Source organism: Oncorhynchus mykiss, chromosome 27 (genome assembly GCF_013265735.2).
Source record: "Oncorhynchus mykiss isolate Arlee chromosome 27, USDA_OmykA_1.1, whole genome shotgun sequence".
NCBI lineage: Eukaryota > Metazoa > Chordata > Actinopteri > Salmoniformes > Salmonidae > Oncorhynchus > Oncorhynchus mykiss.
This window is the reverse complement of record NC_048591.1, coordinates 24,310,443-24,325,375: the sequence shown is the minus strand read 5'-3', so window position 1 is coordinate 24,325,375 and position 14,933 is coordinate 24,310,443. Positions and strand designations below refer to the sequence as shown.

General features: G+C 44.5%; 1 protein-coding gene across 3 annotated transcripts in view; it reads right to left on the bottom strand.

Annotated features, from left to right (window-relative positions):
• Positions 1–14,933, bottom strand: part of mipepa (mitochondrial intermediate peptidase a) — a 46,795-nt gene that overhangs the window by 6,734 nt on the left and 25,128 nt on the right. Inside the window, exon 19 of one of the 3 annotated variants that reach the window (XM_021588189.2) lies at positions 13,239–13,338. The exons of the other annotated variants lie outside the window; for them this stretch is intronic. Coding sequence (XP_021443864.1) covers positions 13,256–13,338 — 83 coding nt within the window. The 3' untranslated portion in view covers positions 13,239–13,255. The remainder of the gene's footprint in view (positions 1–13,238; positions 13,339–14,933) is intronic. 3 annotated transcript variants of the gene reach the window in all.

The following is a 14,933-nucleotide window of genomic DNA, read 5'->3' as shown; positions in this document are numbered from 1 at the left end:
AACAGCAGAGGTGTATTTCGAGGGCAAATTAGTTAGGATGACATCTATGAGGGGGCCCGTGTTTACTGATTTGGGGTTGTACCTGGTAGGTTCATTGATAATTTGTGTGAGATTGAGGGCATCAAGCTTAGTTTCTAGGATGGCCGGGGTGTTAAGCATGTCCCAGTTTAGGTCACCTAGTAGCACGAGCTCAGAAGATAGATGGGGGGCAATCAATTCATATATGGTATCGATGGCACAGCTGGGGGCAGAGGGAGGTCTATAACAAGCGGCAACAGTGAGAGACTTGTTTCTGGAAAGGTGAATTTTTAGAAGTAGAAGCGCAAATTGTTTGGGTACAGACTTAGATAGTAATACAGAACTCTGAAGGCTATCTTTGCAGTAGATTGCAACACCACCCCCTTTGGCAGTTCTATCTTGTCAGAAAAAGTTATAGTTAGCAATGGAGATTTCAGGGTTTTTGGTGGTTTTCCTAAGCCAGGATTCAGAAACGGCTAAGACATCTGGGTTGGCAGAGTGTGCTAAAGCAGTGAGTAAAACAAACTTAGGGAGTAGGCTTCTAATGTTAACATGCATGAAACCAAGGCTTTTACATTTACAGAAGTCAACAAATGAGAGCACCTTGGGGGTGGGAGTGGAGCTAGGCACAGCAGGACCTGGATTAACCTCCACATCACCAGAGGAACAGAGGAGAAGTAGGATAAGGGTACGGCTAAAGACTATACGAACTGGCCGTCTAGCACATTCAGAACAGAGAGTAAAAGGAACAGGTTTCTGGGCACGATAGCATAGATTCAAGGCATAGTGTACTGACAAAGGTAAGGTAGGATGTGAGTACATTGGAGGTAAACCTAGGCATTGAGTAATGAAGAGAGAGAGAGAGATAGTCTCTAGAGATGTTTAAACCAGGTGATGTCATCGCATATGTAGGAGGTGGAACAACATGGTTGGTTAAGACATATTGAGCAGGGCTAGAGGCTCTACAGTGAATTAAGACAGTAATCACTAACCAGAACAGTAATGGCCAAAAGCCCCGCCCCCCCCGCTGCTCCTCGCCCAAGCCTCTCCAGGTTCTCCTTTACCCAAATCCAGATAGCAGATGTTCTGAAAGAGCTGCAAAACCTGGACCCGTACAAATCAGCTGGGCTTGACAATCTGGACCCTCTATTTCTGAAACTATCCGCCACCATTGTCGCAACCCCTATTACCAGCCTGTTCAACCTCTCTTTCATATCGTCTGAGATCCCCAAGGATTGGAAAGCTGCCGCAGTCATCCCCCTCTTCAAAGGGGGAGACACCCTGGACCCAAACTGTTACAGACCTATATCCATCCTGCCCTGCCTATCTAAGGTCTTCGAAAGCCAAGTCAACAAACAGGTCACTGACCATCTCGAATCCCACTGTACCTTCTCCGCTGTGCAATCTGGTTTCCGAGCCGGTCACGGGTGCACCTCAGCCACACTCAAGGTACTAAACGATATCATAACCGCCATCGATAAAAGACAGTACTGTGCAGCCGTCTTCATCGACCTTGCCAAGGCTTTCGACTCTGTCAATCACCATATTCTTATCGGCAGACTCAGTAGCCTCGGTTTTTCGGATGACTGCCTTGCCTGGTTCACCAATTACTTTGCAGACAGAGTTCAGTGTGTCAAATCGGAGGGCATGCTGTCCGGTCCACTGGCAGTCTCTATGGGGGTGCCACAGGGTTCAATTCTCGGGCCGACTCTTTTCTCTGTATACATCAATGATGTTGCTCTTGCTGCGGGCGATTCCCTGATCCACCTCTACGCCGACGACACCATTCTATATACTTTCGGCCCGTCATTGGACACTGTGCTATCTAACCTCCAAACAAGCTTCAATGCCATACAACACTCCTTCCGTGGCCTCCGACTGCTCTTAAACACTAGTAAAACCAAATGCATGCTTTTCAACCGATCGCTGCCTGCACCCGCATGCCCGCCTAGCATCACCACCCTGGATGGTTCCGACCTAGAATATGTGGACATCTATAAGTACCTAGGTGTCTGGCTAGACTGCAAACTCTCCTTCCAGACTCATATCAAACATCTCCAATCGAAAATCAAATCAAGAGTCGGCTTTCTATTCCGCAACAAAGCCTCCTTCACTCACGCCGCCAAGCTTACCCTAGTAAAACTGACTATCCTACCGATCCTCGACTTCGGCGATGTCATCTACAAAATGGCTTCCAACACTCTACTCAGCAAACTGGATGCAGTCTATCACAGTGCCATCCGTTTTGTCACTAAAGCACCTTATACCACCCACCACTGCGACTTGTATGCTCTAGTCGGCTGGCCCTCGCTACATATTCGTCGCCAGACCCACTGGCTCCAGGTCATCTACAAGTCCATGCTAGGTAAAGCTCCGCCTTATCTCAGCTCACTGGTCACGATGGCAACACCCATCCGTAGCACGCGCTCCAGCAGGTGTATCTCACTGATCATCCCTAAAGCCAACACCTCATTTGGCCGCCTTTCGTTCCAGTACTCTGCTGCCTGTGACTGGAACGAATTGCAAAAATCGCTGAAGTTGGAGACTTTTATCTCCCTCACCAACTTCAAACATCAGCTATCTGAGCAGCTAACCGATCGCTGCAGCTGTACATAGTCTATTGGTAAATAGCCCACCCATTTTCACCTACCTCATCCCCATACTGTTTTTATTTATTTACCTTTCTGCTCTTTTGCACACCAATATCTCTACCTGTACATGACCATCTGATCATTTATCACTCCAGTGTTAATCTGCAAAATTGTAATTATTCGCCTACCTCATGCCTTTTGCACACATTGTATATAGACTCCCCCTTTGTTTTCTACTGTGTTATTGACTTGTTAATTGTTTACTCCATGTGTAACTCTGTGTTGTCTGCTCATACTGCTATGCTTTATCTTGGCCAGGTCGCAGTTGCAAATGAGAACTTGTTCTCAACTAGCTTACCTGGTTAAATAAAGGTGAAATAAAAAAATAAAATAAAAAATTAGAGAGAGGCATGCGTAGCCAAGTGAACATATGGGTCCAGTGAGTGGTTGGGCTGCTGGGGACACGGCGATTCAGATAGTTAGCAGGCTAACAAGCTAACAGTTAGTAGGCCGGGGTTAAACAAGCTAGCAGCTAGTAGACCGAGGCAAGCTAGCAGTTAGCAGGCTGGGTTAGCAAGCAAGCAGTTAGCATGAGCTAGCAGTTACAGACCGGTCAGGTGAGCTAGCAGTTAGCGGGCCGGGGCCGGCAGCTAGCAGTTAGTAGACCGGGGCAAGCTAGCAGTTAGCAGGCCGGGTTAGCAAGCATTCGGCAGAGGCTAGCAGTTAGCAAGGGCTAGCAGTTAGCAGACCGGTCAGGCAAGCTAGCAGTTAGCAGACCGGGCCCGGCAAGCTGGCAGTTAGCAGACCGGGTTAGCAAGCAAGCAGATAGCAGGGGCTAGAAAGTTAGCCTTTGGGGTACGTCACGATGGGGGTAAGTCTGTTTTTGCCTCTTCGTGCGGTGACGTCGATAGACCAGTCGTGGAATTAGTAGGGTACCAAGTAAGTCTAGATAGCTAGCAGGCCTAGCTGGTTAGCATAATGGACCTTCAGCGAGCTTCGTGCCTGAGGGGCCTATTGGAGTCCACGGGCAGATTATGTCGGTATTCCGGCTGTAGGGGATCTGCGGGGTTCCATGCCCCATACCGGCTGTAGATGGGGTCCGGATATTGTAGCCCAGGAGTATACTTCGGTGGTAGCACAGGAGCCCTGGCTGGGCTAGCTTCAAGCTAATTGGTGCTTGCTCTGGGATGGAAACGCTAGCCAGTAGTCATCCGGGATTGCGGTTAGCTAGTTGTGAAGATCCAGATGAAAATGTTCAATTTCCGGTAGGAATCCGGGGATAAAAATAACAGGTCCGTTAGGCTCTGGTTAGAGTCACGTTGTTCGAACTGACGAGAGCTTTCCGAGCTGAAGGTTAGCTGATGACCACTGGCAATGGTTTGCTGACTGATAGCTGGTAGTTAGCTGGCTAGCTTCAGTTGAAGCTGAGCACTTGCGGTCTAAGTCATCCCAAACCACCTCAATTGGGTTGAGGTCGGGTAATTGTGGAGGCCAGGTCATCTGCTGCAGCATTCCATCACTCTCCTCGGTCAAATAGCCCTTACACAGCCTGGCGGTGTGTTGGGTCATTATCCTGTTGAAAAACAAATGATAGTCCCATTAAGCGCAAACCAGATGGGATGGCGTATTGCTGCAGAATGCTGTGGTAGCCATGCTGGTGAAGTGTGTCTTGAATTCTAAAAAAAAATCACTGACAGTGTCAGTAGCACAGCACCCCCTCACCATCACACCTTCTCCATGCTTCATAGTGGGAACCACACATGCGGAGATCATCCGTTCACCTACTCTGCGTCTAACAAAGACACGGTGGTTGGAACCAAAAATCTCACATTTGGACTCATCAGACCAAAAGGACAGATTTACACCAGTCTAATGCTCGTATTTCTTGGCCAAAGCAAGTCTCTTCTTATTGGTGTCCTTTAGTACTGGTTTCTTTGCAGCAATTCAACCATGAAGGCCTGATTCACGTAGTCTCCTCTGAACAGTTGATGTTGAGATGTGTCTGTTACTTGAACTCCGTAAAGCATTTATTTCAGCTGCAATCTGAGGCTCAGTGAACTCTAATGAACTTATTCTCTGCAGCAGAAGTAACTCTGGGTCTTCCTTTCCTGTGGCGGTCCTCATGAGAGACAGTTTCATCAAAGCGCTTGATAGTTTTTGTGACTGCACTTGAAAAAACATTCAAAGTTCTTTTAATGTTCCACATTGACTGACCCTCATGTCTTAAAGTAATGGTGGACTTTTGTTTCTCTTTGCTTATTTGAGCTGTTCTTGCCATAATATGGACTTGGTCTTTTACCAAATAGGGTTATCTTCTGTATAGCACCCCTACCTTGTCACAACACAACTGATTGGCTCAAAGCATTAAGGAAATAAATTCCACAAATGTACTTTTAACAAGGCACACCTGTTAATTGAAATGCATTCCAGGTGACTACCTCATGAAGCTGGATGAGAGAATGCCAAGAGTGTGCAAAGCTGTCATGAAGGCAAAGGGTGGCTACTTTGAAGAATCTCAAATATATTTAGATTTGTTTAATCACTTTTTTTGGCTACTACATAATTCCATGTGTGTTATTTCATAGTAATGATGTCTTCACTTATTCTACAATGTAGAACATAAAAAAAATAAGAAAAACCCTGGAATGAGTAGGTGTGTCTAAAATGATTCTTCATGCCACGAGAGGTACTGGATCCTGGCAAATGGTTCTGGAACTAAACAGTCCAAAACAGAGGTGCCAGATCCTGTTGGAAAACATAAGTGAAACCATAGCAGTAGAATAATCATTCTTGTTTACACAAAAAGAGACAACCCTGTCAAAGGCCTGTAAGCTATGTTCTGCTCCTGCCCAGTCTGGCAACAGAGAATGATGGATTTGTCAAATGAGTCATATTGCCTTTAGATATTGGCATTCTCCATTCACAATGGCACTGCTCTGAGGTATGAGGCTATGCCCATTACATGTCATTATATATGCCAATAATGTTAACCAAAGTGGCTAGTAAATAAAAGTCTTTCCAAAATCAAATTACCACAAGGTGGGGCTTTTATTATTTTAAACAAACACCAAGATTTAACTCTAAACTGGGTTAGGTAAACAGGCTATTAGGTTAAGTTTAACCAAGATGTCCCTTGATGAAGGTTATTGCACAACCTGCTTAAAAGGCTCCCAAGACACTCCAAAATGACCACTGTGCGCTGAGGAGTGTTTTTACGTCCGGATGAAATGCATGCCCAAATTCAACTGCCTGCTACACATCCCCAGAAGATAAGATATGCATATGATTAGTAGATTTGGATAGAAAACACTCTGAAGTTTCTAAAACTGTCTGAATCATGTCTGTGAGTATAACAGAACTTATTTATCAGGCGAAACCCCGAGGACAAACCATTCAGATAGTTTTTTTGAGGTCACTCTTTTAAATGAGTTTTCATTGGGAATCCAGATTTCTAAGGGACCTTCTTGCAGTTCCTATCGCTTCTACTGGATGTCAACGGTCTTTAGAAATTGGTTGAGGTTTTTCCTTTGTGTAATGAGGAAGTACGGTCAACTTGAATGAGGGTCACTTGAAGTGTACTGTTAGATAGAGGCGCGTGACCAGAAAGCTAGCTACAGTTTGTTTTCCTCCTGTATTGAACACAGATCATCCCATCTTCAATGTTATCGATTATTTACGTTAAAGAAATACCTAAAGTTCTATTACAAAAGTAGTTTGAAATGTTTTGGCAGAGTTTACAGGTAACTTTTGAGATATTTTGTAGTCACATTGCGCAAGTTGGAACCGGTGTTTTTCTGGATCAAACACGCCAAATAAATGAACATTTTGGATATATATATCAAAGGAATTAATCGAACAAAAGGACCATTTGTGATGTTTATGGGACATATTGGAGTGCCAACAAAAGAAGCTCGTCAAAGGTAGGACATTAATTATATTTTTACTTCTGCGTTGTGTCGCGCCAGCAGGGTTGAAATATGCTTTTCTCTCTTTGTTTACGGAGGTGCTATCCTCAGATAATAGCATCGTTTGCTTTCGCCGAAAAGCCTTTTTGAAATTTGACGTTGGCTGGATTCACAACAAGTGTAGCTTTAATTTGCTATCTTGCATGTGTGATTTCATGAAAGTTTGATTTTTATAGTAATTTATTTGAATAGTGTCCCACATATCCCAGGGGTTAAAGCAGACCGGACTCATACATCAATGGGTCTATATGGCATTAAATGTATAATCCATTAGTTCTGTATTCTGAAAAAGAGCAATTTGCTGGGACAGCAGAAGTATTATGTTTCAAAGGTCTTTTATCCATGGAAAGAACAATTACTTGTCAGTCTGAGCTTTCTACAGAAGAAAATGTTACAGTAGTCCAGCTGAGAGGCTATATGCACGATTTGTTGTACAGTGATCTTTTGCTGAACAGTTGCGTAACTAACCTGTGCTTAAAATACAGGTACATACGGAAGAACTAAAGGTCCATTAAAAACATAAAAATGACTGAAATAAAGGCTGCATTTAGGTAGTATGTGCAGTGCAGCACTATTTATTTACATTACAGAGGGTGGTGATGTGTATCTCTGTGGCTGGCTAACAGCAGAGTAACAAAAGGGTAATGAGGACTCGGGGATAGACGGAAGGGAAACGGACTCCATCTCAGTAGAAGCTGCCTGCATCAAAGTGCCAGGCTGAGCCACATTTGTTGATCAGCCATTAATCCCACTACTTCTAGAGTGCTGCTCTGCTGTGTCATCTGGTGCTGGGGGAGCCCAGCCTGGCCACACCTTGGGGTTTAGGCTTGTCCCAGACTGACTGACTGACTGACTGCAGAGGATTAGAGCTGAGAGACATTAGGAACTGCCTTGGCATCGCTGATAGTGTTTTTTTATGTGTTGAAGTTGTTGTATGTTTTAATGTCACTTTCACCAGTAGAAAGTAATAGATCACTATTACATATACCATATTGCCCCTCCTACTCAATAACATAATGCTAAGCTCTTTGAACAAACAAGGTTGAGCAACAATCATTCTCATAATCATACAGTTCATAACAGATTTCTGGTTTCTCTAGCACTTTACGTTTTGATCATAACCATTTGAAACATGTCAAGGTGTTTAAGTAATTACCTCTTTCTAACCTGGCGGCAAACTATCTTCTTATTGCCACTATAATTATGTCTTTGAAGTTAAGGAAGCCCGTTCTTTCTTGAAACAGCTTTTAAAAACAGTATACATTTTTTTTTATAAACATGACAAGAGTGATGGCAAACATTGCGAAGAGCAGTTTGGAGGAGGATGTCTAACTATTTGAGGAGGAAAATACATGTAGAGCCTTGATTGAACTTCTGATAAGTATTGATGTAGTCATTGTAAGTTAACTGTCACATTTACAACTCTACATCACATTATAGTGTATTCCACACCCGTAACTTTACATTTACAGCAAGAAGTGGAATGTGACTATACATTAAACCCTCCTAAGTTCATAAGAACTCAATCATACTGTACTATGGTGATTAAAGACTCATACTACGCATACAGGGAACCTCTGATTAAACCAGAGGGAGATAAAGGAGTAGCAGACTAGAACCAAGGCCAATAGAGTCAGGCTTAGAAGGTTTATTAACTTCAGAACAGGGTCATTATATCCACACCTGATTAGGCCAACTGGGCCAGGCTGAGCTGAGAGGCCAGGTCCTGGGACCTGCTTCATTGCTTAGGTATCTCCATTGTCCCATGTGCCCCTCCTGATCCGTGGTGGGCAGAGGAGGCTATGGGAAACAGCAGGCCCATGAAAGCCCCCTCTGTGGTGGCCTGGGCCCAAGAACAGAGGGCTTCAGTCAGCATGGGCCGTCAGTCGATCACCTTTCACGCTCTCTGCTGCCATTTAATCCCGGGGCTACTTTTCACCACATGCTGGCTGCCTGGGAAACGTCCAGGCGCAGCACGGAGCGGGCAGAGAGCCACCCAGATAAAGAGACCAGGCCAGCCTCTGAGGAACCTCTCTGGGCCTGCTCCGGGTTCCCCCAACCTGCCCCTGCCCCTTCACCTTTCAACCAATCCACCCCCAGACCCATACTACAGGGAACAGCAGGGAAACAGACCACTTTAGCTGCAAGCTTCTTTAACAGGGTTCGGTTTGCTCAGTGTTGGTTTATGTAAGTGTTTCTAAAATGATATTGCCTTGAGGCTGTGCAGATACAAAAATCTTCATAGTAAACATGTCACTTCCAATGACTAATTATTTTACTCACTCAAAATGTTCCCAGATTTTTAGCTAGTTTCTCAAAACCATAGGCTTGAACAGACACATGTAAACAAACCTTACTTTTTTACAGTAATTGAAGTGGTCATGATGATATAGTAAATCATGTAGACAAGATGATGTGCACGCACTGCCATAACGACCTACTGTACAGTAATATGGAGTTGATCCCCCTTTGCTTCTATAACAGCCTCCACTCTTCTGGGAAGGCTTTCCACTAGTTGTTGGAACATTGCTGCGGAGACTTGCATCAATTCAGCCACAAGAGCATTAGTGAAGTCGGGCACTGGTGTTGGGCAATTACACCTGGCTCGCAGTAGGCGTTCCAATTCATCCCAAAGGTGTTCAATAGGGTTGAGGTCAGGGCAATGTGCAGGCCAGTCAAGTTGTTCCACACAGAATATTTAGAATGTCATTGTAAGCTGTTGCGTTAAAATTATTGACGCCCTCCGACAAACAATCAAAGCATCAATAGCGGACTAAGCCTACTACACTGGCTCTGACGGTCGTCAGATGTGACAGGGCTGACAAGCAATCAACACCATAGTACCCACTAAGCGATCAACACCATAGTACCCACTAAGCTCTTCCAACTGGATCCTGGACTTCCCGATGGGCCGCACCCAGGTGGTGAGAGCAGGCAACAACACATTCGCCATGCTGATCTTTAACACAGGGGCCCCTCAGGGGTGCGTGCTTAGTACTCCCTGTTTACCCGCGACTGCTTAGGTCGTGCACGACTCCAACACCATCTTAAGTTTGTTAACGACACAACGGTGGTAGGCCTGATCACTGACAACAATGTGACAGCCTATAGGGAGGAGGTCAGATACGCGGGAGTTTGGTGGCAGGACAACAACCTTTCCCTGAACGTTAGCAAGACAAAAGGAGCTGACTGTGGAAATGGAGGGCCGAACACGCACCCATTCATATCAATGGGGCTGTAGCGGAGCGGATCAAGAGCTTCAAGTTCCTCGATATCCACATCACTATGGACCTAACATGGTCCAAACATACCAACACAGTCGTGAAGAGGGCAGGACAACGCCTTTTCACTCTCAGGAGGCTGAAAAGATACCGAAGCGGTACCGGAACGTCAAGTCTGGGACATAAGGGCTCCTGAACAGGTTCTACCCCCAAGCAGTAAGATTGCTTAACAGTTAATCAAATGGCTACTCTGACTATTTTCATTGACACCCTTTTTATTTGTACTGACTCTCTTGCACCGGCTCTATGCACACTCACTGGACTCTACCCAGACACTCACACATACTACACTGACACTCCAACACACACACACGCATGCATATTGATGCTACACACACCCTCACATAGACACTTAAAATGTTCACATACACTGTGACTACTCTGTTATCTATCCTGATTGCCTAGTCACTTTTACCCCTACCTACATGTATATATTACATCAATTACCTCAACTACCTCATACCCCTGCACATTGACTCAGTACCGGTACTCCTTGAAAAAAATGGCGCCGGAGAAGAAGGCTGACGTTTTACATGTCCCCAACCGATTGTGTTTTCCGTTTGTTTATTTGCGTTGTTTGTAACTTATTTGTACATAATGTTGCCGCTACCATCTCTTATGACTGAAAATAACTTCTGGACATCAGGACTGCAATTACTTACCACGGACTGGCAGAATATTTCAGCCCGAAGCGAATTATATACTGCTTTCTCGAGAACAGGCCAAGATCCCTGTGATTTCCATGAAGATGAGGCTGAGAAAAAGGGGCCAGAGGGTGGGCTGCCTTCTGAGAATTCGTAAGCGATCAAATTCTAATTATTTTTGTACCTTTATTTAACTAGGCAAGTCAGTTAAGAACAAATTCTTATTTTCAATGACGGCCTAGGAAAAGTGGGTTAACTGCCTTGTTCAGGGGCAGAAGACAGATTTTTCACCTTAGTCAGCTCTGGAATTTGACCATGCAACCTTTCGGTTACTAGTCCAACGTTCTAAACCCCCACTTCCTTCCATTCTGCTAGCAAACGTGCAATCTTTGGAAAATAAAATCGATGACATACGCGGAAGATTAAACTACCAACAGGACATTCAAAACGGTAATATCTTATGCTTCACGGAGTCTTGGCTGAACAACGACACTATCAAATACAGCTGGCTGGTTATACGCTGTACTGGCAGGATAGAACAGTGGCATGTGGTAAGACAAGGGCGGCCGACTACGTATTTCTGTAAATAACAGCTGGTGCACGAAATCTAAGGAAGTCTCGAGCTATTGCTCGCCTGATAGTGTGGTCTACAGCTTATCATGAGATACTCTATCTACCTAGAGAGTTTTCATCTGTATTGTTTGTAGCTGTTTACATACCACCACAGACTGAGGCTGGCACTAAGACAGCACTGAATGAGCTCTATTCTGCCATAAGCAAATAAGAAAACGCTCACCCAGAGGCGGCGCTCCTAGCAGGCGGGGACTCTAATGCAAGGAAACTTAAATCTTTTACCAAATTTCTATCAGCATGTTAAATGTGCAACCAGAGGGGGGAAAAAAACACTGGACTACCTTTACTCCTCACAAAGAGACAAATACAAAGCTCTCCCTTGCCCTCCATTTGGCAAATCTGACCATAATTCTAGCCTCCTGATTCCTGCTTACAAGCAAAAATTCAAGCAGGAAGCACCAGTGACTAGATCAATAAAAAGTGGTCAGATCAAGCAGATGCTAAGCTACAGGACTGTTTTGCTACCACAGACTGGAATATGTTCCGGGATTCTTCCGATGCATTGAGTAGTACACCACCTCAGTCATTGGCTTCGTCAATAAGTCCATCGATGATGTCGGCCCCACAGTGACTGTACATACATACCCCAACCAGAAGCCATGGATTACAGGCAACATCCGCACTAAAGCTAAAGCCTAGAGCTGCCGCTTTCAAGGAACAGGACTCTAACCCGGAAGCTAATAAGAAATCCCACTATGCCCTCCGACGAACCATCAAACAGGCAAAGCGTCAATACAGGACTAATCTCTAATCGTACTACACCAACTCTGACGCTTGTTAAATATGGCAGGGCTTGCAAACCATTACAGACTACAAAGGGAAGTACAGCCAAGAGCTGCCCAGTGACAAAAGCCTACCAAACGAGCTAAACTACTTCTATGCTCACTTCGAGGCAAATAACACTGAAACATGCATGAGAGCACCAGCTGTTCCGGAAGACTGTGTGATCACGCTCTCCGCAGTCTATGTGAGTAAGACTTTAAACATGTCAACATTTACAAGGCCGCAGGGTCAGATGGATAACCAGGACGTGTACTGCCAGCATGTGCTGACCAACTGACAAGTGTCTTCACTGACATTTTCAACCTCTCCCTGTCCGAGTCTGTAATACCAACATGTTTTAAGCAGACCACCATAGTGCCTGTGCCCAAGAACACTAAGGTAACCTGCCTAAATGACTACCGACCCATAGCACTCACGTCTGTAGCCATGAAGTGATTTGAAGGGCTGGTCATGGCTCACATCAACACCATTATCCCAGACACCCTATACCCACTCCAATTTGCATACCGCCCAAACAGATCCACAATCTCTATTGCACTCCACACTGCCCTTTCCCACCTAGACAAAAGGAACACCTATGTGAGAATGCTATTAATTGACTACAGCTCAGCAATCAACACCATAGCGCCCTCAAAGTTCATCAATAAGCTAAGGACCCTGGGACTAAACACCTCCCTCTGCAACTGGATCCTAGACTTCCTGACGGGCCGCCTCCAGATGGTAAGGGTAGGTAACAACACATCCGCCACGCTGATCCTCAACACAGGGGCCCCTCAGGGTTTGTGCTCAGTCCTTTCCTGTACTCTCTGTTCACTCATGACTGCACGGCCAGGCACAACTCCAAAACCATTATTAAGTTTGCATCACTTGCAAAAGCGAGAGGGGTAGCAATCCTGATAAGGAAAAACATTCCTTTTGTTTACTCATCCTCGATTTCAAATCCTAATGGTCGGTATATTATTGTGGCTGGTACACTGAATTCGAAACCAATTTATATGGACCCAACTTCGATGATCCATTATTTTTTCAAATGGTATTTAAGGACATACCAAATATCTCGGATACAAGTGTTATTGTTGGAGGGGACTTTAACTGTACATTAGATCCTCTTTTAGATAAACAGCTATCAAGGTCACTTCAACAATCAAATGCCAGTGTTTGTCTAAATACATTGATGACAAACCTTAACATTGTCGATATTTGGAGACTGACGCACCCAACAGACAGAAAGAATAATCCCTTTTCATCAGTTCATAAATCATATTCCAGAATTGACTATTTTTTGTTGGACTTCAAACTAATTTCAGCAGCTGAGTCGGTTACCTTTCACCCTATTCTAATTACGGACCACTCTCCTCTGTCCATGGTGCTGAAACTCGACAATATGTCGACAGGTCGGCGACCGTGGAGCTTAGACGCATACCTGTTGAAAGATGAGGCTTTTTGTCAGTATTTGAAGGAGCAGATTGCCTTTTTCCTCTGAACTAACGACACGGGGGATGTTGACGACTCCACCCTTTGGGAATCTCTAAAGGCTGTGATTAGACGTTACGTTATTTCTTATACATCAGAGAGGAAGAAACGCGCCAATACTAGGCTGAGAGAAATTGAAAGAGAGTTAGGGGAACAGGAGAACGTTTTTAGGGCGAATTCCTCATATATAGTCCTTGAGAAGATCAAAGTTAAAATATTAATACAATACCATCCTTTCGAAACGGGTGGGCTCTTTACTTGCTAGAACGCAACAAAGTTATTTTGAACTGGGTGACAAACCACATAAATTATTAGCAAGACAGCTAGGGCATGTACAGGCATCTAGGGCTATTCACAAAAAAAAGACAAGAGTAAAATAGTAACAGATCCGCAGGATATTAATAAATGCTTTGCGCAGTTTTACTCAGAGCTATACCAATCAAAATGCGATGCTACTGAACCACAAACTATGGAACGCTTTCTCGCTGAATGTGAACTTCCTAAACTAGACAGGGGGGCAGCTTCTGCACTCGATGCAGGGATAACTTTGCAGGAAATTAACACAGCGATAGCACAATTTCCAAACAGCAAGGCCCCTGGGCCCGATGGATATGTAATAGAATTCTATAAGAAGTACTGCACCAGTCTGTCTCCACTTATGTTGCGAATGTTTAAACAATCCAAAGAAAATGCCAAACTCCCGCTGTACACTGTATGAGGCTACAATAGCACTGATCTTGAAAAAAGCTAGAGATTCCATTGAGATGTCGTCTTATCTCCCCGTGTCGTTACTCCCCATAGAAAACAAGGTGTTGACAAAGATATTGGCAAACCGATTGAAAACATATATTTCCGACATCATACACCCTGACCAGACAGGTTTTATCCCGGGCCGACATATATACTACAATTTGAGATGCCTTTTCAACGTAATGTATCACGATCATAAGGTTGAGGCAGTGGTAATAGCTCTTGATGCAGAGAAGGCGTTTGACCGGATTGAGTGAAAGTATATGATGTCAGTTCTGGAGCACTTCGGGTTTGGAAAGGAATTTATTAATTGGATAAGAATTATTTATGCACACCCAATGGCGTCCGTGGTAACCAAACAAGAAATATCGCAGTCATTCCGCTTGTTCAAGGGGTGCCGACAGGGGTGCCCTATTTCGCCTGCTCTCTTCGCTATAGCCATGGAACCCCTTGCTACTCGCATTCGGGCATGTGCCGATATAGCTTCTGTTAAAATAAAGGACACACAGCACAAAATTTCCCTATATGCAGACGATGTTCTTTTGTTTTTGTCCAAGCCTAAAACTTCTATTCCACCCTTACTTAACTTGATAAACACATTTGGCTCCTTCTCTGGCTACAAGATAAACTGGCAAAAAAGTGAGTTGATGCCAATATCACGGCCTGTGGATATGCAATTTCTGCAATCTACCCCGTTTAGAACAGTGATGGACAGGTTCACAAGCCTTGGCATTGTAGTGACACGAGACCTTGATCAGCTATTGAAAGTGAATTGGGACATGAAAATATATCAGC